Consider the following 26,595-nt stretch of genomic DNA (forward strand, 5'->3'; position numbering starts at 1 on the left):
GTTCAAGGCTACACAGGCTGACTCTACTCTGCAATGGGGAATCGAACTCCCAACCTGGGCTTTGCAGCCAAATACCCAAACCACGGGGTTATCCAGCCATTGCATTAATATATTCTGGTGTAAATTACTGGCACAGACAACAATGGATCGCTGCATAAATAGCTGTATTGCAACCAGCCTAGAGGCAGTAAAATCTCAGTACAGGCTGTGTATTCTCCCAGATGAACAGTCATTTTATACCCTGGAACAGATGTTTTGGCACTGAACAAGGATCTCAAATGTCTCATTGCTGCACCCAAGGCTAGCCGTGACAACTATCATGAAATGAATTTCTGTATAAACAGAAAGAAGAGCTGTAAGGAAATGAGACTGAAGAGAAGTGCCTTTTCACATACAAAGGCTGTTGCAGCCTTTCCAAAGTGCATTGTAGAGGCTTCTTGTCTGGACAGATGTTCCCACCACTGTATCATTGTGATACTGGGAATAATAAGATCAATAGCCAGAAACTCATGCAGTGATGCTGTGCAAGACAGAAATTTGGTTCGTTAATTGCTTCTTTCAGGTCAGTTGGAAGCCCATTACCAAATTTTGTGGACCTGTAAACAATGAACTCTTCATTGCCCAGGGACATGCTACAAAAACCTGATTGCCAGGTTTTTTTCCTGACTGAGGTACCCAGCAGTGCATGAAATGTTAAGATGCAATGATGGGAAGGGAGGGTGTCTGATACTTTATCCACTGGTCCTCACACGTTCTCTGTCGCCTTTCAAATTGTGTGCATGCATGCATGTTAAAGTTACTTCTTTATAGCAGTTGGGATCCATCAAGACATTTTATACTATAGTAATTATAAATGGAAGGATGCCGGTAATTTGTATCCAACAAAACTCAGAAGATTAGAAGACACTTGTCTGTCCACCTCAAAGATAAAACTGCTTTCGAGAAACCTTTTCTGCATTTTTAAACATTTGTATTTATTGCTTTCTCTTTTTCACTCTTACAATAAAAGAGACGAAGGAACTGAAAAGGAGAAGAAGGCATTAATGTCAACAAGAAAAACAACTACATATAATATTTAAATAATGACTTTTCGTTGAGTGCTTACAGCCTTAGCATACATGAACTTAATAACCTTTAAATAAACACACTCACACTTTAAGATTGTGCAGAATTATGGCCACATGCCATCAAACCCATTTTTTAACAGATAGGGGACAAACTGAGGCTCAGTAATGCCTTGCTAAAGGCCAGCCTGTGAGTTCATTGAACAAGTGAGTCATGATTTTAATCCACTGAAATGTTCTTAAAGACTCTGATCCATAGATGGATTCAGTTGAACAAAACCCCTTTTCATGGCTGTGTTTACTCAAGGCGTTTGGTTCCTCTTCATGTGATTTTTAACTGAGCACTTTACAAGTGTGTTTGCCCAATTACTGTTCTGCATCTCCTTTACCTTTAGTGCAGGTTGTACATTTAAATCAATAACACAGACCCTGATGACGCGGAGGATATTTGTACATGTTCTTGTGCTCCCTATTATTGACCATGTGCCTGTGCCGTTCTTAGCTTTGCATATGCATCTGTGTGTACAGCAGGGTGTATATGAAACTGCCAGCCTTACCATTGGCTGTGTCAGAGGAGGTGTGTGGGGAAGATGAGTGTGATTGGCTGTGACACCCCCAACTTTATAGAGGGGATGGGTTGCCAAGAGTGACTAAAGTGGGTGCGTACCTGAGTAAACAATAAATGTAAACACTTCAGTAACAGTTTTTTCACACTCAAGGAACTTCCTGCCCCCCTTAAGTTCCAGAAACATTAATATCTTCAATCTTGTCTACTACCCCTCACATGTGCTTCTTTTTCCTGCAATAGATTAGTTATTTGTTTTGCTCTACTTTGAGAGTTTCTGTGACTGGCAAAGAGACATTTGGAGAGCAAAGCACTGGATTAGGGTATGTACCTGTACTTGATATGATGCAAAATGGCAATTTTTATGATCCCTGGAATGTAAAGAGGGGGTGTTTTCTTATTTTATTTTTACTTTGTTATAAGAAATAAAATTAAACGATAATGATAATAATCTTAGATGACAATCATCACTGTAATAATAATAATTTTGTGCCCTCGAGTCAATTAAGAGTTATGGTGACTCTTTCTACAGTTTCTAGGTAGAAAATACTCCAGCCAGCAACACTGCATCCCTATACCAACCCTGTATTATGACCCCAGAATCTTCCGAGTATTGAATTAATTCCATTCTGAAACTAGTAAAGTACTTTTTGCATACTCAGGCGATCTCTTCCAACGTTTGCTACCGAAAACGAGCCGAAGTGGAACCCCGCCTTAAGTCAAGCTTTTTTGCAAGGAAAACCCGTCTGAAGACTGTAAACAGAGGAGTGGCTAAGGGCGGGTCGGGGGCGGAACCTTTCTACCCCGGCTCCCACAGGCCCCCTCCCCGCCGGTAGCATTAGAAAGAAGCACCATCACCAGCGTGGCAGCGACAATGGCAGTCTCGCGGGCTGTTCGAAGGGTAAGTGGGGGGGTGGGAAGAAGGCACAGGAATGGGTAGACAGGCGGTCTTCCTTCTGCTGACCTCCGACTGAAAGGAGAGGGGGCTCCATTTGTGGAGGGGTGGGCATGGTCCTATTAAGAAATAGCTCCGGGCGGAAACATGGTTTCCTCACCACCCTCAATGCAACCTCGCCCGTCTTGTATCTCCTTTCCCCAGTTATCAGAAAGCTACCCATTTGTTTCTGGTAACCTACCAGACACTGGATGGTAGTGTGTGGACAGCACTTCTCCCCCTCTCGGTAACCTATGCATTGAGCTGACTCCCCCTGCCAAATCGCTCGGGGCACAAATATTCCCCTCCCTATAGATCTGCTTGCCACCCTAGAAAACTATGCCAGATACTCCTTTCCTTACCACTCACGACTTGACTCCCTAGACTCCCAGTTTTCTTCCTCAAATAGAGCTACCCTGAAAAACACTCAATTCTGTCACATCCTCACCTTCCCCTACCTCTTTCCATCCAATAGAAACGTCCCCAGATAGCTGACAGGAGTAAAAATGTGCCACTCGTGTCTGCGCTTTTTCCTTCAGGCAAAAATCCACCCCCCCAATGCTGTCTCCCAAAATCACATTCCTTTCAGCCTCATAGAGGGTGAGAAGTTATTGATACCGCAAACACAATGGCTGCCACACCACCTTAAAAAATGAGTGGACAACCCAAACCATTTCTTTAAGGCTTCCTTTATTCCATAAGAGGAATCCTAAAGGCAGGAAGGAGTGGCTGCACTTTGTCCCTGGAACAATGGTGTACCCCATCTAAGATGTTTTTCTAAAAATTAAACAGCTTTTAAAATCTCTTATGTGACATTCTTTATGGTAAACTTTGAGGCTGAAAAATGGGTCTCCAGATGTCTATTGAACTGCCAGCTCCTTATCAGACCTAGTACAGTCAGTGGAGAAAGATAATGGGAGTTGGAGTCCAACATGTTTTGCAGGGCTGTATGTCCTGTAACACTGCATTTTAGAACAGGAACATTTCTGACAACTTTTAAAAATGTAGTGACACATATACCTTATGTAGTACTGCTTGAAATGGCATCTGCCTGACCCACTTGTTTCATCTTAGTCAACATTTCTCCTAGTGCAAGGTGGATTTTCCACAAACACCCTCACCCATATTCTCTCGGTGATCTTAAAAAAGTCCTCCTTCAGCTACTCTGACTTGCTTGTGACTCTATAAATGGAAGCCCCAGGCATGCTGGAATAAAAAACAGTCCCCCCCCCCCCCCGTTCCATTGGTCACTATAAGAAAGCTGCTCATTGAATGCAGGTGAAAGCTTCTGAAATTAAGAATAACTATTCATGTTCAATTTGCATGTTTCTAATACAAACAGACACTTGAAATACACATGTGGATTTGGCAGCAGGGTTGGGGAAGGTCATGTTTCTTGTGAGAAATGTTGGGGGCTGTTATTTTGAATATTTGACAGCTCCACCTAGTGAGGAAAGCTGGCTATAGCACAGACTTCAGTCAGTTCTAAAACCAGTTTCTTTCCTCCTAGAAAAACTCCAGATCACATTAATATAGACAATAGAAACAAAACCTTTTTGATCCTCCCCTCCAACCACAGATCATTACTCTTGCAATACCAAAGAAAGTCTTCCTTTACAATCTATAACACTTTTTCCTGCTGGAACTTCCAAGGATATACAACTGTTTTGTGCATCTTGTTTAGGGATCAAATAATGTTTAAGCCCTATTTGCTTAAGATTCTTCCCAGGGACCTTAACTTAAATTAGATCTTTACTGTTAGTTTGTGACAGGGCAGGGCAGGCTCCCAGATGAGTCTGGACTGCAGTTCTCTCAGGTTTATCAAGCAGGGCCAGTGGGAAAGAATTATGGGAGCTGTGGTCTGAAATATCTAAAGAGCCACATGTTTTGCTGTGCCGGCTTGTGGGATGTCATCTCCTCCTGCATTATTTGTGCATAAACTTGACTTCCCATCCCAATTTGGAGCTACCCCTCCCTTCACAGCACAATCCTGTAGCAGCACCCCCCTTTCTTTATTTAAGTTGGCACCGCTTTCTTTACCTTGAACACTGCATTCTCTCTTCCACATCTCTTTTTTCTCCTCCACTTTCCACAGCTTTGATTTTTTGGCTTGCATTTTGCCAGAGCTGAAACTTCCTGATATACGGAGCTGATTGTGTCCAGAGGCCCACGCTGGGTTCCTCTGGAAGAGAGTCAAACAGTCTTGTTTGTCTGGAATGAGAAGAAGAGTGATGTCTTTGAGATCCTTAAAATTCTGCTGGGCCAAGAACCAAGGGATTAATTGTCTTGCTATCATGTTAAGGCCAAGAATCTTGCTTATTTACAGGGCTAAGGTGATGTTATGGCTGGTGTTTTGACCTAGGAAACCTGAGTTCAAATACCATTGAGCCATAAAACTTGCTAGGCAACCATGGGCTGGTCACATTCTCCAATCCTGATCTACCTCACAAGTTAGTTGTGAGGATAAAGTAGAATAGGGAAGAACCACAAAAGATACCTTGGAGGAAAGGCAGGGTATAAATATAACAGCAGCAGCAATAGCAACAGATTTACAACCAGAAAACCCGAATATTATGCAGAGAAGCTTCAATGCATTTTATGTAAGGGATTAATATATTAGTGGGACTGTTCCAGTTTTGGTGCAGAGAAAGTGGGCAAAGCATCCTGAGATGAGGCCCCTTTTGTGCCAATGGTTTTGTTCTAATCCATGCTGAGTGGCTATGTTTAATTCCCATGATAATTTTATTTATTATTTTGGGTGGGGGAGGCAAAATGTGGTCCTTGCAGCTTTCCTCACCATTGGCTGTGCCAGCTAGGCCTGGTGGGAGCTTCAGCCCAATGACATTTGGGAGGCTGCACTTCATCCATTCCTGTTCTTAAACTTCTGGTAAGAGAACATCCCTTTTAAGGCAGTTTCCCAAACTTGCATAATTAAGACAATGAATGATGGAATCTGAGTGAACTAGGGAGACATATTCGCTAATTTGAAGTCACAAACTCAAACACTGAGATCACGATGGCCCTCCAGATGTTTTGGGTTATACCTCCCAATATTTCTGATCATTGGCCATGGTGGGCGGGGGTTGGTAGGAATGGAAACCCAGAACATCTGGAGGATGCCATTGGAGGAGTTTGCTTCTGTATGTTGTTTGTTGTTGTTTAGTTGTTAAGTCGTGTCTGACTCTTCGTGACCCCATGGACCAGAGCACACCAGGCCCTCCTGTCTTCCACTGCCTCCCGGAGTTGGGTCAAATTCATGTTGGTAGCTTCGATGACACTTTCCAACCATCTGGTCGTCTGTCGTCCCCTTCTCCTCTTGACTTCACACTTTACTAACATCAGGGTCTTTTCCAGGGAGTCTTCTCTTCTCATGAGATGGCCAAAGTATTGGAGCCTCAGCTTCAGGATCTCTCCTTCCAGTGAGCACTCAGGTTGTTGGATGACTTAAAATAGATCAGTAAGGGGTCCTGATTTCCAATTGTTGAACAAGAACAACCACCCCACCCCCAGAAAATCAGGGCTCTTTGAATCCTTGATGTTTAGGAACTCAACTTTGTGCTTGTGTCTGTGGATCATCCTAGTAAATGATGATAGGCAATAGCTTTTCCTTGAGTCACCGTTTTGCCCCTAGTTCCACCACCCATGGCTACTGCTTTGCTCCTGATTTCGGTTTATGGGCTGCAGGGTTCTCATGCCCATCCATGCAAAGAGATTGCAGAAGCCTCCAGTTTGTCCACAGCTGCTGTGTGTCATTGTGACCTACAAGTGGGTGGCCTAAGATGAGTTCAAACTAACAATACTGCCACTGTTTTTTTTTAAATCATACACACTCATGAGAAGAAGAGATAGACAAAAGATAAGGTGCTAAAGAACTCCGGTGTTTTCCCCTGAACCACAGCACAGAATCCTAGGTGGCTTACCAAACTGTACGTCCCATGGTTCCAGAGGATTGGGGTGTGGCTGTTAAAATGGCATCAAACTGTTCTGACCAAATATTGTATGTAGGAAACTGCATTTGGTTCACAAAGGTTAAGAAGAATTTTTTGGCAAAGAACCTTCTGATGATCAAAGCTGATAGATCGGGGTCAAGAGAAGCAAGAGGGAACAAGACACATGGCTTTATGCTAGGAATATTGCTACCTGGGAGGCTCCTTTAGCTCTGAGCAGCCTGCCCTTGTTAATGTGGCTCTGTGGGTTTTGCCACAAGGGGTTAATGCTGGGTTGCCTCTTTTCCAAGAAGCAGTAAACACTCCCTCTAGGGGCTGTAACTAATCCCTCATCTGTTTCCGTTTTGCTTTAATTAGAGGTTGACTGAGCATTTCAAGTCATCTGTAAAGTTGGTTTGCTCACTTGCTATGTGCAGGTTTCTGCAGTGCTTCTTTGTGTATTTAGTTTCTCTTTCCCAGGTTTTGGGGATTCAGCCTGTGGCGCTCTAGCTGAAGGGTTTCCTTGTCTCTTGTTTTTATTGTGAGGGGATGGAAGGAGCACCAGGGAGGCTGGGAGACCATTTTACAGATGACAGAGTTTAATAGTTATGGGCGCTTGTGACTGAGGTAGTTTCATGTCACACTCTCCATTGTGAAATGGCATGGCTTGTTTACTTCCATGTCCCCTCCTGTCATTGGGGTGAAGTGGTTAAAGCATTGGACCAGGACTGAGGAGAGCTGGGTTCAAATCCCTACTCAGCTGTGAGATTCACAGGTTGACTTTGGGCCAGTCACTATTGCTCCATCAGATGTACCGCACAAGGTTACATGTTTGTGAGCCGCCCAGAGTAGACTATGTCTAAATGGGCGGCCTATAAGTTCAATCAATCAATCAGTCAATCAATCAATCAAACAAACAAACAAACAAACAAACAAACAAATAAATGTTTCTGTGAATGTCAAAATGGGGAGGGAGAATGGGCTTGCCACTTTGAGCTTTTAAGGAGGCCAGGTGGGACAGACAGTAAATGTAAAAATTAGTCCTTCAATTCTGTGTGCTGTGTGTGCTGCTGTTGAACTTTCTGGATCCCCATTTCTTAGAAGGGAAAGACAGAATCTTTCCAGAATATTTCACTTCCTCTTCTTGCCCTCTTTGGGCAAGTAGGGAGATGTCTGTGCCTGCCTGTCTTGACTCTTGTCCCAAAAAGACTGTTCCACAAAAGAAAAACTATTTTTGTCACTCTTTCAACTCCTGTGACCTCTTCTCTCAAGGGTGGTGTATATTTCATATGTAAACAAATTTGTTACAAGCATACACATGGAATCTTACTTGCACTGGTATCTCATTTGGATTAGAATATGAGGTCCTAAGAAACTTGGATTTCATTTTTTTTTTACAGAACTCAACTTTCCGGTCCTATGGTTACAAAGAAAAAGACCTTTTATTTCCCCTCTCTGTGCAGTCCATTTTACATTGTTTTAAAAGTTTGCTGCAAAAATTATAATCCAGAAGTCTTTTGAAAAATATGTTCTGTAACTTGGGCCTCTGGCTACTGTAAATGGCTATCTTACCTCTTATGAGTGTACTCAACCAACTTAAAGGTAATCTTCCACTAAAACAATATTTCCCTAACCAAAAGGCTGCTTTGTATAGTGGTTGGATCTCAGTTCCCATCACCTTCATGGCTGTGCTGACTGGAGATGATGGAAATTGTGATCGAAAAAAGGAATAAAAGCTGTATGGTTGTTGCACACAATCCAAAGATGAAGGTGAGTGATCCCTTTATTCTACCATTAAAATATCTCAAAAAATAAGTTAACTTCTGATTCCTACAGAAGTCTTCATCAGGCTAGGCATTACAGAGCTGTGAGTTGAACTGAATTCTGTATGACCCTCAGGTTTGTAATGCCCAAACTGATGAAGACTTCTGTAGGAGTCAAAAGCCAGCTTCTGTTATTTCAGTGGTCTAATAAGAGTATTGCTCACTCCTGTCTTCCAACAAATCGAGGGAGTGCCAGGTTCAGAGAGTCTGCACTAAATATGGGTGACTTTGTTTCCTGTATTTTTGTTCAAGGTTGTCCTACCTGTTCTGATTCCATGTAGAAACCCAAAAGGGGAGAAGCCATGGCTCGGGTTTAGAACACCTGCTTCATTTGAAGAAGGTCCCCAGTTCAAGTCCTCCTGCTGGCATGTCTGTATTTTAAAAAGCATTAGGATGTTGTTGAAGGGAAATCTGCACTTTCCCAGGTTAACATACTCCCTCTTCGGCAAGACAGCTGTTAATTTCCAGCTTCTGGAATGGTTTTCTGCATTTTTTAAATGACACAAATGTATCCCTTGAGTACTTACCTGTACTGAGAACTTTAAGCTAAAATATGTTGACATTTTGGGTCCTATCCTTTCACCACTGTCTCCCCAACCAAATTATTTACCATTGAACTTGGCCTCAATCTGAAAACCATTTCCTGTCCTTCAAACTGGTACTGTACTGGCTTTGCAGAGTATAAAAGAAGAGACACATTCCCTGTATTCTCGAAGGCTTTCACAGCTGAGATCTGATGGTTGTTGTGGGTTTTTTGGGCTCTTTGGCTGTGTTCTGAAGTGCAGAGGGCTGGTTTGGGATTTCCAGGACTTCCCCACCTGTGGACTAGACCAGAGGTCCCCAACCCCCGGTTCGTGGCCCGGTGCTGGTCCGTGGCCTGAGCTGGACAGACCTCCCGCCCCACCCTTTGCATGCACTCACCCCCGCACAGCCTGTTTGTGCCTGTGTGCGTGCTCCAGCACACCCATGCGAGTGCTGCACTGCCGTTTGCACATGCGCATGAGTGTGTGCACACCCAGACAAGCACCGTGCTGCCATTTGCGCATGCACTCATGCGCATGCACAAATGGCGGTGTGGCGCTCTCACGGGCACACACATGTTCGAGACACAGAGTGCGCTTGTTCATGCATGTGCATGAGCGTGGGGGTGCCCCGCCTTCCCCAGGCAATCCGCGGACCAAAAAAGGTTGGGGACCACTGGACTAGACAATTCTTATAATCATAAGAATCGTGTGCTGTCAAGTTGATTCTGATTTGTAGTGACCGAGAATACTCAGAATTCTGAGTGGTTTTACTATTCAGAAGTGGTTTACTATTCCCTTCTTCTCAGGGTGTCCTGGGACTGTGCAGCATGCCCAGGGCCACATAGGCTGGCTCTACTCAAACTCCCAGCCTCTGGATATCTAAACCACTGAGCAATCCAGCCAGCTAATAGTGGATGAATATACGTGGGCTAACTTGCTGTAAGATACCGTATTTTTTGCTCCATAAGACGCACCTTTCCATAAGACACACCAATTTTTTAGGAGAAGAAAACAGGAAAATATAATCTCTTTTCTTCGCTCCATAAGACGCACAGACTTTCCACCCCCCTGTTTTGTAGGAAAAAAGTGCGTCTTATGGTGCGAAAAATACGGTAGCTTCCTTTGCTAACCCAAGAATTCTTAGTTGTTGTTCTTGGTTCCTTCAGACAGAATGCCAAACCACAATTTGGTGCAAGAGTTGGGAACGTTTGGCCCTCTGGGTCTTCTGTGTAACCATTCCAGTTGTCCCCAGCCATGATGGCCAATGGCCAAGGTTTATGAGAGTTGTACTTGAAAATAGCTGGGAGATCAAAGGTCCTTTAGCCTGAAGTGAACCAGGACTGGGGAACCTCACTTGAGCATGCTCCTCCCCTTTCGACAACCCACACAGTATTTCTGTCAGTCGTTGTTGGCCATTTTGTCTAAATAGCTCAATTGATGACTTGTGACCTTAGTCTGCGAGCAAGCACAAAGGAAGGTTTTTATCCCTTGCAATGGGAATGAGGTCAGAAGTAGGGAGGTGGCCCACACTTCAGGAAGGGAGCACACAAAGGCTGTGCCTACCAGTGGGAAAAGTTACTTTTTTGGTCTACCACTACCAGACTCTCCCAGTGGCTCTTGTGGGCAGGAAGTCTGGAAGCTGTAGTCCCAAAATAAATATTCCAAGCTCTGGGTGTATCTTTTGATTGACAGGCAACTTGCAGTGGACTAACAAGAGTTTCTTGAGACCCTGTGAGTTAATCACTGCAAATAGAATTTCAAGTTAAAAGAGGAATAAGCCCTGTTTAGGTGAGTTTGGTTCTAATCACTTTTCTTTCTGATTCAGTGTTCTCCATTGAAAAATATGAGTTTGACCATATCTTTGCAAAGTTCTGCTGGCTAGTTTTAGAGCTTCACTACAACTGGCCAGCAGAACTGTGCAGTGATGTGGCCAAACCCATATAATACATACTTCCAGTCACTGATATGTACTGAGATACAAATTTGCAGTGGCATGCACAGATAATTTGAGTGTATAGCACTTCTTGTGCAGAATGTCAGTGGCTCTTCCCCACAGACCACTCTATCTGGCTCTACCCCGAGACACCATTTTATGCTCTGGATGAAGAGCTTCAATATTCTAATAAAGCAACAATAACAGTGACAACCACATACAGACACTCCAGAGCACATGAAGACTGTCACTCTTTCTTTGGGCTGCTTTTGCCTTATCATCCCACCTGTGAAATGAACCTGTTCCCTTAACTCTAATTGCTAAAGGTGCCCCTTTTTACATTTGAAAAGCATGTTAATTCTCTGGGCTTTTTTCATCATAGTTTCTTTCTTTCTTTTTTCATGGAGTGCTTAAATTGAAGACACCAACATGAAGTCCCTTAAGCAAAAATGTTGAAACTGAGGCTGTCCTACTTTGGGCATATTATGAGAAGACAGAATTCTTTGGAAAAGACAATAATGCTGGGAAAGGTTGAAAGCAGCAGGAAAAGAGGAAGCCCAAATATGAGATGGATTGACTCCCTAAACGACTGGCTTGAGTTTGCAAGATCTGAGCAGGGCAGTTGAGGACAGGAAATTTTGGAGATTCCTTGTTCATGGGCTCACCATAAGTTGGTGGTGACCATAAGACTCAATGGCACACAACAACAACAACAACAACAACAACAACAACAACAACAACAAACAACAACAAACAACAACAACAACAACAACATGGGGCTGTCCAGATATTGTTGGACTGCAGCTCTCACTATCCCTTACTACAAGCTTTGCTGGCAAAAGCCTATAGAAACTGGAGTCCAGCAACATCTAAAAAGCCACAATTGACTACCTCTGGCTTAAATGTTTGGAAATGAAGTCAGAATCCAGTCTGAGCCGCAATGGTTACTGTTTAGCTATTGTACTTTGACCGCTGGGGAAGACAGATTTCCAGTCCTAACTTAGCTGGACATTTGGGAAGGTAACTTTGTGCGAGCCTCGATGTACCCCGTGAGCACAATGGAATGGCGTGTGATCCACAGTTAATCTTCTTATATTAAAAAATCCATATCCTTTGCTTTCCTGATTTCCCTATGAATCATAGGACTCTTGGCAGAATATGAAAAGGTAACTTCTAGAACATGTGGCCATATAAGCCACTTTCACTGAAAGGTTTGGAGAGTTACAATCCCCAAAAAAGTAACTTTAAGAAATTCTGATGAATGGCGTGGTGATACAAGTTATCTTGTTTCCCAAATTTATGCAAACTTACCTCTTTTAAGTCTTCCTTTCCTTCACCGGTTAGACTCACTGTTTCTTTGCTTCATGCAAAACAGAACTTCTCACACAGGGTCTTGCTTCTTCTCTTTCCTGCCCTTGTGCTCTGTGATTCAGCAGAGGCTGAAGTCCAACCCTGGGAAGATTAGAAAAAAAAAGATTAAAAAAAGGAGTGGGGGATCTGTCTTCCCGCCTCTGATTGGAGAATGATCACCTCAGCAGAAATGGAAATCACGGTGTTCCCACGCTTGAATCATCAATTACTTGCTTTGTGCTCCTTTCTCCCCACATCTTGCTGGGCATGGGGTTGAAGGCAGCTCTTTTGAAAAACGGCGGTGCTGGCTGCCAACTCAGGAGAGGCAGGAAACAAGCATAGAACAAGACAAGATTTACGTCCCCCTCCTCATATAATGGGATGTCACCCACCTAGAAGGCGGTTTTCTCTGGGCTCCTCTTGTGTTTGCCGATTACACATTAACTGCCATTGTTTGCTTAAGGGGAATGGGTGATTAGCGAAGGTCAGTCAACAAGGTCTCTGGGGTTTGGCTTGTCTGATTGTTTTAAAAGAAACATCATGCAAAGAAATATCAGAATCACCCGCCGTTGGGGAGGGTAGTTGTTGCATCTCTGAATGAATCTCTGCTTCAAGCATTCTTCCTGGGATAGGCACATTTCCATGGGGAGCTCTAGTTCAAAAAAGTAACTTTTCATAGCTCTGCCCATGAGGAGACAAGGCTGCTATATGTTGATTAGATCATGGATATATGATCTATATATATATAGGCTAGTGTAAAAACTAAAAAAAGAGAAGGTTCTCTTCTCAACTTCAGAATTACATTTTTTTTTCCTTTGTGTAATTCTTTTCATTTATTTGGGTTTTCCCCCTCTTTGGGCTGTTTAGAGTCTTGCTTTCTATTTCAAGATGCTTCAGATTCTGCCCTTGAAATGAGGAATGTGACAAAGCTTCAATGAGCTTCCCAGGGAAGGGCAATCTGGGGCTTTCAGCAAGAACACTCTGTCAGTAGTGATGCCAAGCAAGGGGGGCACCGATCCTGGGCTTCTGGCAGGTCTTCTGATGGATCTCAGCCTTCATGGAGGATTGTATGTGAAAAGCCTCACCCCTTGAGGTACCATCCTCATGGGGCAGAAATGGGGAACCATTCTTTTGGGGTTTTTTACCTCCCACATACATTAGAATGTATAAAGGGACTTTCTAAATTAACATGGGGGGAGTACAGGGAGACCACATGTTCATTTTTGCTCAAGACCTGTGTGTTATGTATTGTTAAGTTGCACCCAGCTTTTAGCCACCCTAATTGGGTTTTCAAGAGATACTTAGGGATTAGTTTTACTAGTGAAACCCCACAGTGAGTTTCTGTGACCACAGGTCTCCTGAGTCCTAATCCATCACTCTGTCTACTGCCCCCTGCTGGCTCCCACCACCAGCTCTAGTCCTATTTTCAGTGCTTGGCATCTTGCCAATATGTGGTTCTACAACTTCCATCCCACCCAGGCTGAGGATGATAGGATATGAAATCAAACACATCTGGAGGGTGTCAGGGAGCGTATATTAATTTAAAAAAATCTTTAAGACGCAGGACTCGGTACATCAAGAGCTGCAAAATTGCTTTTGATACTAATTCTTGATTTCTTTTTGTGTTTCTTCCAGATTTTGAGAGGAAGGTCATGCAATGTTCTAGCGTCACTTCTTGGTCATCAGAGATTTTTAAGCACTACATTCAAGGTGGGGGAAAATTCACTAATCAAGAACTCCCGAATTAGGGCATCATCTTCAAGTTAGGGAGATGCGGGTTGGAACGTCATCCACATCTGTTGGGACTGTCAGCTTTTAATTTGAAATTAAGGTGGGTGGGAAGCAAGTTTCCAGTCCTGCTGTAAGCTTGGTTCGTGGACACAAGAACATAATGGTCTTTGGATTCCTTTCCAGGCCTCGGACCTCCAGGTGGAATTGACCAAGGACCTGAAGTCCAAACCAGACCCTGCGAACTTGGTCTTTGGCAAATCTTTCACTGACCACATGCTCACAGTGGAATGGAGCAAGGAGAAAGGTTGGGGGAAACCACACATCAAACCCTTTCAGAATCTTTCCTTGCACCCAGCTACTTCAGCCCTGCACTACTCAGTACAGGTAAGTGCTACCTGTATAGAAAGAATCACCATCTCCCCACACTGTTTGTTCTGCTAAAGGGAATCTGTGGGAGTGGAGAATTGATTAAAAGAAGGGGGTTGTGATAGGAGGGTTGATTGAATCAGGCAGTGATGGATGGCAGAGTGGAGAAGTTCGAAGAGAGGCAGAATAGTGCTGAACTTGGGAGAATTAATTTCAATGCCTCACTGTGTCATCAAACTCACTCTTTGTCCTTGAGCCAGTCACCTCCTCTCTTTCCCTAACTTCTTTCACACGGTTGTTTTTTTTTTCAATTAACATTTTAGTTTTTTGATATATCTACATTCAGTTTGTGCTTGTTAAACATCGTGTTACATGGGTTGCTTATAATTATTTGTTTTTGCATCTTGGTGTCTTCTTAATTGTCCCTTCAAAATCTGTACATTTTTTAAGCATTTGAACCAATCATGTGTATATTTTAGCATACAATGTTGGCTACTATCATAATATTGCTATCATAGTGTACAATAGTCTCAAAATCCTCTAATAAAATACCTAATTTTAAAGCTTCCCATATCCTGGCTTAGGGCTTCTTATGTTCTGACCTAAAATGAATCAAAATCTGGCCCAATCAATTTTGTTTGAGAAACTTGTGAGAATTGTGAAGTTTGGAATAATTCTGAATTTCCAGCTTTAATATTTGCAATTAAAGAGAAGCTACATGATGAGATGTTGATTATTTTCTGATGTGCATTTGTGATCAAATGTTTCCATTGCCCACAGAAATATTTCTAAAATAAGATACCTAGTAAATATGAAGAGATATGTGAGCCATAATATATTAATCATATGAATCAAGAGTGTGATTCATAGCTGAATGAGGACATAGCTGACCATTGTATCAAATGAATAAAAGCAGTTCTAAATACAGAGCCTGCCACTCATAATTATGCTATTGATATTAAATATATGCTCAAAGTGAAAATAAAGTTCAATGGCCTTAGCTTTAATTGCAACAAATTCTGCTTGCAGCATATGAGATCAAATCAATGAAATGTATTTGTAAATGAAAAAATTTAAAGCTCATCTATATTTTTCAGTATTTTTGGTATTTAGTAGAACAGAACAAAGCCTATTTTATATTTGTTTCTTCCATGTAGGCAGAACACAACATATTTCAAAATATATTGTTATTGTCACCCAGTAGTTGAAAAGAACATGTGTAGCACCAAGGACTGAATGGGAGCAGTTTTGCTTCAGTGTGAGTAGAATTCTGTCTTCAGGCGCTGATGTAGTTTAGTTGTATGTAGGACCCGCCATGTACCACAAAGAGCTCTATCAGCCAATACTCCACTATTTGGTTCCATTCCCCAGTATATTACTTCAGAAACCCATCCCCTTCTGTCTAATGGCAGGACCAAATGCAGACTGAAAGAGGAAAAAAGGAAATTCAATTTTTAAGCTAAGATAAAAATAAACACTGGAAGCCCCATAGGAATGTGCTGGGGCCAAAAAACAAACACATCAAAACAAACAAACACAGCTAGCCCCAGCGGAATGCTATGGGGCTGGGGAAAAACACTCAACCCCCCCACACACACAGCCAGTCCTGGCGGAACGCCATGGGGCTGGGGGGGGAAACAAAAGCACCCTCCACATACACACAGCCAGCCCGAACACGATGGGGATGGGAAAAAAACCACACCAAAACAGAAAAAAAATCACAGCACAGGAGGGAAGGCAATAAAATTGGAAAAAATAAACCAAAACCAGTTTTGATCTCTTACCTGGTCAGTGTCTTGGGCTGTATAAGGAGGGAGGGTGGTAAAAAGGCAAAAAAAGAAAGAAAAGAAAAGAAAAGAAAAAGAACAAACCAAAACCCAAAATTAGTTTTGATCTCTTACCTTCTCAGTATCTTTAACTGAATAAGGAGGGAAGGCAGTTAAAGCAGAAAAAAATACACACAAATTGGTTTTGATTTCTTACCTGGTCAATGTCTTCATCTGCATAAGGAGGGAAGGTGGTAAAAATGGAAAAAAAATCAACCAAAATTAGGTTTGATCTCTTACCTGGTCAGTGTCTTTTCCTGTACAAGGAGGGAAGGTGGTAAAAATGCAAAAAAATAAACCAAAATTAGTATTCATCTCTTACCTTCTCAGTGTTTGTACCTGAATAAGGAGGGAAGGCAGTTAAAATGGAAAAAAATAAACACAAATTGATTTTGATTCCTTACCTGGTCAGTGTCTTCACCTGGATAAGGAGGGAAGGTGGTAAAAATGAAAAAAACAAAATTAGGTTTGATCTCTTACCTGGTTGGTGTATTGGGCTGTATAAGGAGGCAAGGTTGTGAAAATGAAAAAAGAAACCAAAACTAGGTTTGATCTCTTACCTGGTTGGTGTCTTTACCTGCATAAGGAGGGAAGGTGGTAAAAATGGAAAAATTAAATGAAATTTAGGTTTGATCTCCTCCCTGGTTGGTATCTTGGGCTGTATGAGAAGGGAAGGTAGTAAAAAAATAAATAAATCTAATTTGAGTTTTGATCCCTTACCTGGTTAGTGCCTAACCATAAGATATGTTGTTTTACCTAGAAGATAGTTATGTGATACTTATTAACATTTACAAACCACTATCTCTTTAAATTTTGAGCAAGTAATTAACACTATGAATATGGAAATAAATACAAGAGAAATCAACCCAGAAAGAGAACTGTTAAGCTGAACAAGTCAATGGATCCTGGCATATTAACACATTAAATGGGTAAATATTTCAGACACAATAATCTTTGGAACCCTTCATACTCGGAAAAATATGTAAAGAGGTCTGTTACTCATTTCCGAACAAGATAAACAAAAACTTTTTTTCTAATTACGGTTACTAAGGAAGGAGATTAACCGGATACAATCTAATGAATGCTAGGGATGAAATACAGATATTAATCATGCAGAGTGAGCAAATGTTTCAGAAATGAAACTTTTCTGATTCATTTCCAACAACTACACCCACGGCTCCATCAGAAAGGGGGCACCCAGAAAAGGATCCCCACAAATGCTACTTTTTCCCATTGTGTGGGAAGTCTGTTATTGAAATCCAGCTTACATCTGGCTGCCCCTAACAAATCCATTTATCTCCATTAAAAAACAACAGCAACCTCTCGAAAGTACCACAACAACTGCCCTGCCAGACCTCACCACTTTAAATCTACACTACCCAGGCAACGCCTTAATGTAGTTTCCAGAGTTATAGACAAAACAGGAAGCAATCCTGTCCATTGATACAGAATACATCTCTACAAACTATGAACCTGAATGGCTGAGAAAGTCCACGGTTAAGCCCGGATGAAAGGTTGTTGTTGTTTAGTCATTAAGTCATGTCCGACTCTTCGTGACCCCATGGACGTAAAGTAAATGGAAGTAAAGCATGTCACTGGATCTGCAAACACCACCTAACACATTGCCATGTTTTTCATAATATAAACCAATGATTTCAATACCCTTAATGCAATTATTCGTATAACACTTGCAATCTTGACAAGGAGAAAGGGAGAAATTGAAAAAGAACAACACAACTAAAAGACTAGTGGTTAGAATGGCTGCTAGAAAAGAAGAATGAATTATGTTGGTTCGAGATGTCAGATTATTTTTCATTCTTCCTACAGTGTCCCCTTGTTCTGGATGTTATCTTCCATGAATGAAAATATCTTGTATTCCACCTAAGTAGGAATAGCATCTCTCACCTCACATGTCCCGTTTAAATTATGCACTTGTGCATAAAAAAGGAGAGCCTGAATTGCTCACTGCAAATCAATGGGCCAGCCTTGGTCCCCTCTCTTGTGTTCGACTACCAGCCTTATCATCCTCACCAGCACAGCCAATGGTGGCAGCATATCTGGAAGGCACTGGGCTGGAGAAGTAGGTGGTAGTGGCAGGTTATGTGGAGGTGGAGAGGGGGATACTAGGGGATGTCTGAAGCTGTTGAACAAGGTGAGGGAGTGTCTGGGCCACTGTCTTCTAGAGGCCACAGATTTCTAATAACTCCTTAAACAATGGTTCCCAACCTTGGGTCCCCAGAAGTTCTTGGACTAAACTCCCAGAAGCCTTCACCATTACATGTGCTGGGCAGGATTTCTGGCAGTTGGGAGTCCAAGAACATCTTGGGGACCCAAAGTTGGGAACCACTGTCCTAAAACTGCATCAAATATCAAGAGCTTATTTCTTCCATGTGACTCTTTTTCCTCTCCTCCTCCTACCCCATCTAGCTCTTTGAGGGGATGAAGGCTTTCCGGGGACCAGATAAGCGCATCCGGCTTTTTCGTCCCATGTTAAACATGGAGCGCATGTTACGTTCCGCTCTCCGTTCTTGCCTGCCTGTAAGTACATGGCGCTCTTGGTATTTCTTTGTCTGGGGCAACCTTTTGGGACCCTTTCTCCTCACAAGCAGTTAATGTGTAATCTCCTCACAATGAAGCTTGAATCCTGCTCAGATATGGCCCCCAAGGACAAGTTGTCAGATGAGTTTTATAGCTCGGCCAGTATGTGAAAGCACATCTCCTGAATCCACATCCGACACTCATACCTGCCTGGGAATGAAAGGAGACATCATCCCTGTAGCTGCTTTTCCCCCTTTCTTTCTCTCTCTCTCTCACTCTCTCTACAGTCCTTCAGCCAAGCCGAGCTACTTGAATGCATCCGGCAATTCATCCACGTGGAGCAAGACTGGGTCCCCCACTCCGACAGTGCCAGCCTCTACATCCGGCCAACCTTCATTGGCACTGAAGTGAGTCACTACCTTTCCAGATGCTGGCTTTTTTAGGATGCAGTTAGATGGTCTGTTCCCCTATGAAACTGCCTGTTCTTTTGACTCTTCCCCCCCCCCTTGTCACTCTGTACAACTTCAAAATCATGAATAACACAATGTTTTATTAAGAGGAAGCCAAAGGCCCAGAATTTAGTAATGGCTCAGGCTCAGCATTCCCTCTAAGCTGTGCAGCTGCACAGCACTGTATCAGGTGCTCGCAGCTGAGCCGATGTTGCCACCCATTTGCTTCCGGTTGTGGCCGGAACGTGGCACAAACAGGGCGGAGGCCTCAACCAGCGCTCTGGAAAATTAGAGGGATTATTGGTTCAGACTTGTGTTTCCTGCACTTTCCTTCCTTGTTCTGTCCAAAATTTGAAATATTCCTTCTTTGATCTACAGCTCCCAGAATGCTTTCGGCTAGAAATTAGAGATGGACACTTACCATGGTTTGGCCCAGTTCATGTGCACAGGTGTTGCACACGCACTCTGCATTCCACACCCTGTTTTTTTTTCCACAGGTGCCCCCTAAAGGAAGGAGGCAGGGCAGGGAAGTCCACAATCCTGCTTTTGGTGGGGCATCCACGGGAAGAGGCAGGGCACAGAATACAGGGCGCCTACACAACACCTGTGGGCCCAATCCACTGAATCACAGTAGGTACCCGCCTCTAGTAGGGATTCTTCAGCTTGTAGCCCTGAATGAAATGTTAGTCTCTTCTTCAAAGTACCGTTTGCTGAGTCCTCGCTTTGCTTGACTGCTGATGTCTTGTCACTCCAGAGTTTAGAAAAAGTCACTTCTCCCCACAAGCCATACTGAGGAATTCTGGGAGCTGTAGTCCAAGCCATATTCCAGACACTTCATCTTGTGCTTCTCCTCCTGCAGCCTTCCTTGGGGGTCGCCATATCCAACCATGCCTTGCTGTACGTGATCCTGTGTCCTGTAGGCCCCTATTTTGCCACAGGCAGCTTCAGCCCCGTTTCCCTTCTTGCTGATCCCTGCTTTATCCGTGCTTGGATAGGTGGAGTCGGCGATTCCAAGCTGGGAGGGTGAGTAAAGGCACCAGTGCATTTGAACCTTGGCTTTGTACACTTCCTTCACTGCAGGGTTGCCTTCTTGTGCATGCCTTCTACGTGTTTCAGACTCTGGTTCCCATCATCCACACTGACTGGTCAGGCAGGCCACAGCTGATGGAACCTGAAGTCCGAAGCAGCTGAAAGGCAAGGCACTCACGTTGTGGAAAGACCATTCCACGTTGTGGAAATCCATTGAAAATAATGCCTCGGTTTATGAATTTTTTTTGCAATACGAAGCAAGCATTGTACCTGGGAGGGTTATAGCATCACCCCCATATATGCGTTCCTATGGAAAACTGCATTTCGGTGTACAAATTTTTCGCAATATGAAACATCCTGGAGAATGCATTAAATTCGTAAACCAAGGTACCACTGTATTTAAAATATTTTTATCTTGCCTTTTTCCTTAAAAGAACCCAAGGTAGCTTACATCATTAAAAAGACAATACGTAGAAGCTAGAAACAGCAGGTATAGAAATATTTTTTTAAAATTTTAAAACATATAAAAACCATCAATAAAATCTTTACTAAAACAAATTTAAAACAACAGAGCACTACCATTCATTAAAAAAACCCTCTCAGACCACCATTTATTAAGGGAAAGCTTGCCTGAACAGAAAGGTCTTTGCCTGCTGGTTATAGAAGGGGGAAGGAGAAGAAACATGACACAAGATAGGATATAAATTAACACATTTTAAAAATTAAAACACAGCAACATTCAGATTTTAAACTGATGCTCAGAGCAAAATACAGACATCATTTTGGTAAATAAATTGTGGCCATAAAAAGGTCTTTGCCTTTGATAGAAAAATGATAACTGTGCTTCTGGATGAGCTTCTTTGGGGAGGAAAATGCATAATCGTGAAGCCATTTAATTTAGAAGATACAGCCAGAATATGACCAGCTGTATTTTGACATAAGTACACTTTCCAAATGATTTTAAAGGCGTTTCCATATACAACACATTGCAGTATTCTGTGTAGCTCCCTTTTTTCCTTGGCATTCTAGCCCAGCACTTCCTAACCTTATTGGCTGGTAGTAGTTCTCAAAAGAAAGCTTAAGAAGAAGGGTGTTTGATATGCTGGGGATGAACCAAAGGCTGGTGTAGCCATGCTGGCTATAAAACAAATCAATAGTGTTAAGCCAACCAGAAAGGCACAAAAAAGGGCACAAGCTTTTGGGATCACTGATCTCTTCCTTAGTAAGATGTTATCAAAGGGAGGGGAGAGAGAAAAAAACGTGGGAGTGGAATGGTAAAGCATGTGGGCAGAGGAAGCCATATAACACACATGATGGCTTGAGATGGCCTTCAGACTGGACCTCTACTCTCCCGTCCTTTGTTCTGCCCTGCTTATTTTTGTAATATCTTGCCTAAAGAAGAGATACAGGATCTCTAAAACTTGCACTCTTTAAAATTTCATTATTTATTTTATTCCTTTCACGTATGACTTGCCTGCTTCCTATATGGGACCCAATTCAGCTGGATGGACCCCTTGTCTGTGCACTTCTTGTTGGCCCCCTAAAGGTTTTATCCTGGTATAGATTGGGAGGTTGACAGCAGATGCTAGGGATCAAAGGCAAAGTGGATGCTGTACCTCTGCCCAGGGGTAATAGTTTCATGCTGCTTCCTCTCTTTCCCTCCATGCTTTCTAGCAGAGACTTGACTCTGCTTCCCCTTACTGCTTACAGATGCTTTCATATCTGATCCCAGTCCTGTCCTGCTCTTGTGTCACCTTTAGCAACTATGGCCCCACCATTTATGTGCAGAATGCTGCTGCCAAGGAGGGTTGCCAGCAGGTGCTGTGGCTTTACGGGGAAGACCACCAGATCACTGAAGTTGGGACCATGAACATCTTCATATTTTGGAAAGACCACCAGGGTGGTGAGGAACTCAATTTCGGTGTGATTTTGGGGTGTGTGTGTGTGTATGCGGGTGATATATTGGTTGGAGTTGCTACAGTGATGTTTAGTCCAGAGGTGGAGAACCTTTAGCCCTCCAGATGTTTTGGACTTTGGCCCCAGAAGCCCCAGCCGTCATAGCAAATGGCAGAAATGGGAGTTGTAGTCCAAAACATCTGGAATCTGCAACAGATTCCTGAGCCCTGGTCTCATCAAGTAATTAGTTCATTGCTTACAAGTAATTGTGTTCCACTAAAATTACTCTTGGTTAATTGTTCAATAAATTTTAAAACATTTTTTGCCTGTAATACAAATCCTAAAAACTGCAGACTGTAAGTAATATGGTAAAAGAGGCAAGTCCCTCCTTGACAGGGGCTGGACTTGATAATCCATAGGGTCCCTTCCAGCTCTGCAGTTTGAAGATTATAATGATAAATTATAGATCATTCATCTTAAAAATGGAGGAAGATGTTTTGAGAGAACAGAGGGATGTTCTGAGTACAGCGTTCTGTGCTTTTTTGATCCCTCAAGAGGATTTTGTGTCATAGCTCAAACCTATGTATGTTTAACACCTACTTCTGTTTCCAGATCTGGAGCTTGTTACCCCACCTTTGAACGGCATAATCTTGCCTGGTGTGATCCGTCAGAGCCTCCTCGAGTTGTCACGTAAATGGGTGAGCGTGAAGGTGAACGGAAGCTTGGGATGGCATTGAAATGGATCTAAGTTTTCTTTCTAAGCTTGAGCTTTTTTAAATGAAAATCTTGGTGCTTTCCTAATGTTATTTTTTCTCCCCCTCCTCTTTATTAAATTAGAGAGGGGATTGGGTGAGTTCAATTAATAGACTTAGAAACAGAAGAAGCTGCCTTATACAGTCAGAACGTTGATTTCTCTAGCTCAGTATTGTCTGGTTTGATCAGTAGCTATGATTCCCTAAGGTTTGAGTGTAGTCTTTCTTAGCCCTGTTTGAAAATGCTTCTCTACTATTGCACTATGGTCTTAGCCCTAAATGCAGCATAAGATTCTTGAAGGTTCTGAATATAGACCTAAATTCAGTTAGTTGGTTTAGAAACATCCTGAGACATATTCAGAACACTGAATTATCTGTTTCCATTGAATAACATAGTCCAACAGGTTTTCGGGCAATGATATTTCTCAGCCCTAGTTGAATATGTTGCTCCCTAGTTGAATCCCCTTTTTGGGCCCTTAAGCATGTACTTGATCCCTAAAGTTTGGCCCTTCCAATATTAATGTTCCTATCTTTGGCTGAAATCCTGTTGCACCATTACATAAATGGCGTAACTTTTGGAAGCAAGTTGTTATAAGTTAGCTAATTTCCATCAATCCTTCCCTGTTGCATATGGGGTTGCCTGACTTGTTGTGTAACAGAGAAAGGTCTATGAAGATTTCTTAATTTATGGCCGTTTGCCTCTAAAAGCTACACCTTTTGTGTAACTACTCAACAGGATTTCAGCCGTTGTTTTATTATTGACCAACAAGAACCAAGATTAGGATTTAAACATATGGTTGAAACTCTTTCCACTCAGGGGGAATTCAGAGTTTCGGAGCGCATTGTGACAATGGCCGAGCTGATCAAAGGGCTGGAAGAGAACAGAGTCAAGGAAGTGTTTGGTTCTGGCACGGCCTGTGTTGTTTGCCCTGTGAACAGAATCCTCTATCAGGGCAAGGTGAGAATCTCAACACAGAGATGGTGATGGTGGGTTGGACCCCTCAAAGCATGTCTCTCTCCCCACACCCCGCCTCCCCCGTTCATGATGGATTTATTTCTCTCTTGGCTCAGAATTACCATATCCCTACAATGGAAAATGGACCTGTGATTGCAAAACGGTTTCTGAAAGAGCTGACAGATATTCAGGTAAGGCCAGCAGGGAAAGGAAGTGAGCTTCAGTTTGAAGACAACTGTGTACTGGGGATGGAGGATAGGCAAAGCTGGTTGTCCTGCCTGCATTCCCACGTTGGGCCACAAGGGGGCAGAGTAGCCCCATGAAGTTGCTCTAATTGTGCAAATAGTTTTCCATTTTCCTTCGAAAGCTGAAAGATAAAGGGATCAGCGCCCCCCTTCCCCAATTCCCTGGGGAACAGTGGGGGATACCAGCTCTAGGACTGATAATCAGGTGAGAAGATCGTCTTTCTGAGGAGGAAGCCAGTGCCTTACTTGTTGTAGATTCATGGATGTATGGCTTTTTAATGCCTTCCAGCTGTTATGTCTATGAACTAACTTTGTTGAAAAATACTGGAAGGCATCAAAGGAGGCAGGAGGATCTGCTTGTGATCTCTGGTGCCCATTCACTCAGTGGGATTCTATTGCCAGCAAGTGAGGGAAGAGAACTTGGGAAAGTTACTTTCCAGATTTATTATGTTGGTTTGTTTGCAGGACAGGAGTAGGTCTGTTCAGCTTTTACTGTGTCTCATTATTTAGTGCAGGGGGTGTTGAATGTTAGACTACAGTTCCCCAAGTGCTTAAATCATGGGTATAATCGGGAGGGGCTGATGGGAGTTGTAGGCCAAAACATCCCTGGAGGTCCAAAGGTTCAGTACGTCTCTTGCAACCTGACCAAATGTACTTTTCTTTTGCCCCTCTGCAGTACGGCCGGGTCGCCAGTGACTGGGTCCTGCCCGTTTGACGCCGGCCCAGCAGCCCCCACCAGACACTTCCGCTGCTTCATCCCCATTCGCCCACTCCCCCCAGCTACTCTTTTGCCATAGTTGGATTTATGACCTGGCTGTGGGCCCTTGGTGTTTCCGCCTTCCACTCTGTCAGAAATTGGACTGTGGGTGGCTGCTGTTTTTTTTAAGAACCATGAGCAGCCTGTTACAATCAGTGAATGCAAAAAGCACTCCCAAATTCAAGGCGAATCTGGGTGGACTCCAAGCCGGCCTCTGTGCGGAAACAAAGAACCTCTGAAACTTTCTCAGCTCCAAAATTCAGCTGCTTCCTGCTTTCCAAGTGCAATAAGGAGTAAGAACAAGAGAGAAGGGGAAAGCCTGGTGTGTCTTCAAAAATAATTAAAATGTCATACACACTTTTAAAAATAGTTGCTTGGATTCAGGTAAAAATTCATTTATAGATTTGTAAATGCAGTGCTACTACACTTTAGTTCGGGACATCCTAACGATGCTGAAGTCTCGGCTTTTGCTTCCTATGTCTAGAAATCCTACATCACTGGTTCTTAACCTTGGGTTACTCAGGAGTTTTGGACTGCAACTCCCAGAAGCCTTCACCACCAGCTGTCCTGACTGAGGTTTCTGGGAGTTGCAGTTCGAAAGCATCCGAGTAACAAAGGTTAAGAACCACTGTCCTACATGACTGTTTAAAATGCCTCTCTTCTTGCTTCATATATATCAGATCTGTGCCATATATCATTTAATTGATAATACTTCATCTGCATTAGAGATTTGGGAATCAGCTTTCAGTCCAGTGACTTTTGGAACCAGAGATAGCATTTTACATGGACAATTATTTAAAATTAAAACCGTCTCTTGGAAAAGCCTGTTGTCATCTCATTGTTTGTTTGTTTGTATGCTATGTAGGCTCTAGTGATACTCTCTAGATATTAATATAAAGTGGTTCCTAACTTTGGGTAATCCAAGTGTTCTTGGACGTTTGGGAGCTCCCCAAAAGGCAGTCCTCAGAGTGTACTGTGCGCCTCCTCGATCAAAGACACCAAGAGACAAATATCTACCCTGAAAGAAGACTTAAAGGGACTATGGAAGAGCAGGGGCAGGAGGGAAAAGAGGGGAAGGAGCCACTTAGAGGACATTATTTTGGTGGGAAAAAGAGAAGGGGTAAAAGGAAAGGAGGAGGGAAAAGAGGGGCAGTTGGAGCGGGAAGAGGGGGAAGCTTGTGGGGTACAGGAGGAGGAAAATGAAAGGAAAAAGGATCGGGTGGAATTAGTGGAGGAAGACCCCTGGACGGGGGTGTGTGGACTGTGTTTAAGGAATATGTGGAGAAGGTGTAGAAGAGGAAAGTCTATAGGAAACCATCTTATTGGAGTGAGACAGAGGAGAGAGAACAAAGGAGAAAGTTCAGGGAGTGGCAGCCGCGGGAAGCCCAGAGACGAGATGGCTGACCATGTCCAGACCGTCCTGAGAGCTCGTTCCACCCGAGGTTGAGGCAAAACCCGGGCAAGAAAGTCTGGGGACCAGAGGTTGGTTGGGTGTTCCACCCTCCCCAATAAGGTCGACCGCAAGTGCACCCGATAAATTGGGCATTCCACAGAAGTGGCTTTACAAAGACAAGTTCATCACCTCTACTGTTAAAAGGGGATTTGTTATGGTTTGATGCAAAAGGATAAAACAACATGTATCTGAAGCAAGAGAGAGACCCGGTTCTCAATGTTGAAATAGACAAGTTGTGACCAAATAAAGATGTTTTGTTAGCAACTTGTGGTGTCCCCAAGTCATCCTTACATCAGGATCCAGAGGAAGGAGAAAAGGGAATTACACAGGATCACAGACTGCAGCTTCCTGTCTTAAAGACACTGGGCTTACCCAAGTTTGGGAACCACTGTATGAATAGATTGCAGGCATCATCAGCCTAACCAGCACAACTAAAAGGATCATGGGGGTTTGAATGTGACATCTAGAGAATTAAAAGT

At 43.0% G+C, this 26,595-nt stretch overlaps 1 protein-coding gene and 2 long non-coding RNA genes across 10 annotated transcripts in view; 2 read left to right on the forward strand and 1 right to left on the reverse strand.

The window, feature by feature from the left end:
• The window catches only part of LOC110078583 (uncharacterized), a 301,586-nt gene extending 288,029 nt beyond the window's left edge, over positions 1-13,557 (reverse strand). The window contains exons 1-4 of one of the 5 annotated variants that reach the window (XR_013537138.1): positions 12,354-13,557; positions 12,081-12,221; positions 8,575-8,683; positions 949-4,774 (exon numbers count right to left, since the gene is read on the reverse strand). This is a non-coding gene — a long non-coding RNA (uncharacterized LOC110078583). Of the gene's footprint in view, positions 1-948; positions 4,775-8,574; positions 8,684-12,080 lie in introns of those variants that run through there. The other 4 variants (XR_002300464.3, XR_012080243.2, XR_013537139.1 and 1 more) reach the window with 4 other exon arrangements.
• Positions 2,393-25,485, forward strand: BCAT2 (branched chain amino acid transaminase 2). Of its 4 annotated transcripts, none has more exons than XM_078377015.1 (11): positions 2,393-2,530; positions 13,755-13,829; positions 14,034-14,234; positions 18,470-18,580; positions 18,868-18,987; positions 19,889-20,052; positions 21,819-21,961; positions 22,567-22,664; positions 23,524-23,664; positions 23,778-23,852; positions 24,583-25,485. In XM_078377015.1, the coding sequence occupies exons 1-11, from the start codon at positions 2,504-2,506 to the stop codon at positions 24,619-24,621; spliced, it is 1,194 nt and encodes a 397-aa protein (XP_078233141.1). In that variant the 5' UTR covers positions 2,393-2,503; the 3' UTR covers positions 24,622-25,485. The 4 variants fall into 4 exon arrangements, with proteins under 4 accessions (XP_078233141.1, XP_020648546.3, XP_078233142.1 ...); XM_020792887.3 differs by having other exon boundaries at positions 22,567-22,652; XM_078377016.1 differs by having other exon boundaries at positions 2,450-2,530; positions 13,755-13,950.
• LOC144583388 (uncharacterized) lies at positions 15,481-17,899 on the forward strand. Its single transcript, XR_013537140.1, has 2 exons — positions 15,481-16,508; positions 16,589-17,899. It is a non-coding gene; the product is annotated as an uncharacterized LOC144583388 (long non-coding RNA).
• Positions 25,486-26,595: the final 1,110 nt, after the last annotated feature.

Source organism: Pogona vitticeps, chromosome 6 (genome assembly GCF_051106095.1).
Source record: "Pogona vitticeps strain Pit_001003342236 chromosome 6, PviZW2.1, whole genome shotgun sequence".
Classification (NCBI taxonomy): Eukaryota; Metazoa; Chordata; class Lepidosauria; order Squamata; family Agamidae; genus Pogona; species Pogona vitticeps.

Bases quoted from the DNA above. Each gene is read 5' to 3' on its own strand.
- BCAT2 (XM_078377015.1), top strand. From the start codon at position 2,504: ATGGCAGTCTCGCGGGCTGTTCGAAGG. The intron at 21,962-22,566 runs GTGAGGAACTCA...TTCTGTTTCCAG, and splicing joins TTGGAAAGACCACCAGGGTG to ATCTGGAGCTTGTTACCCCA. The intron at 23,853-24,582 runs GTAAGGCCAGCA...GCCCCTCTGCAG, and splicing joins AAGAGCTGACAGATATTCAG to TACGGCCGGGTCGCCAGTGA.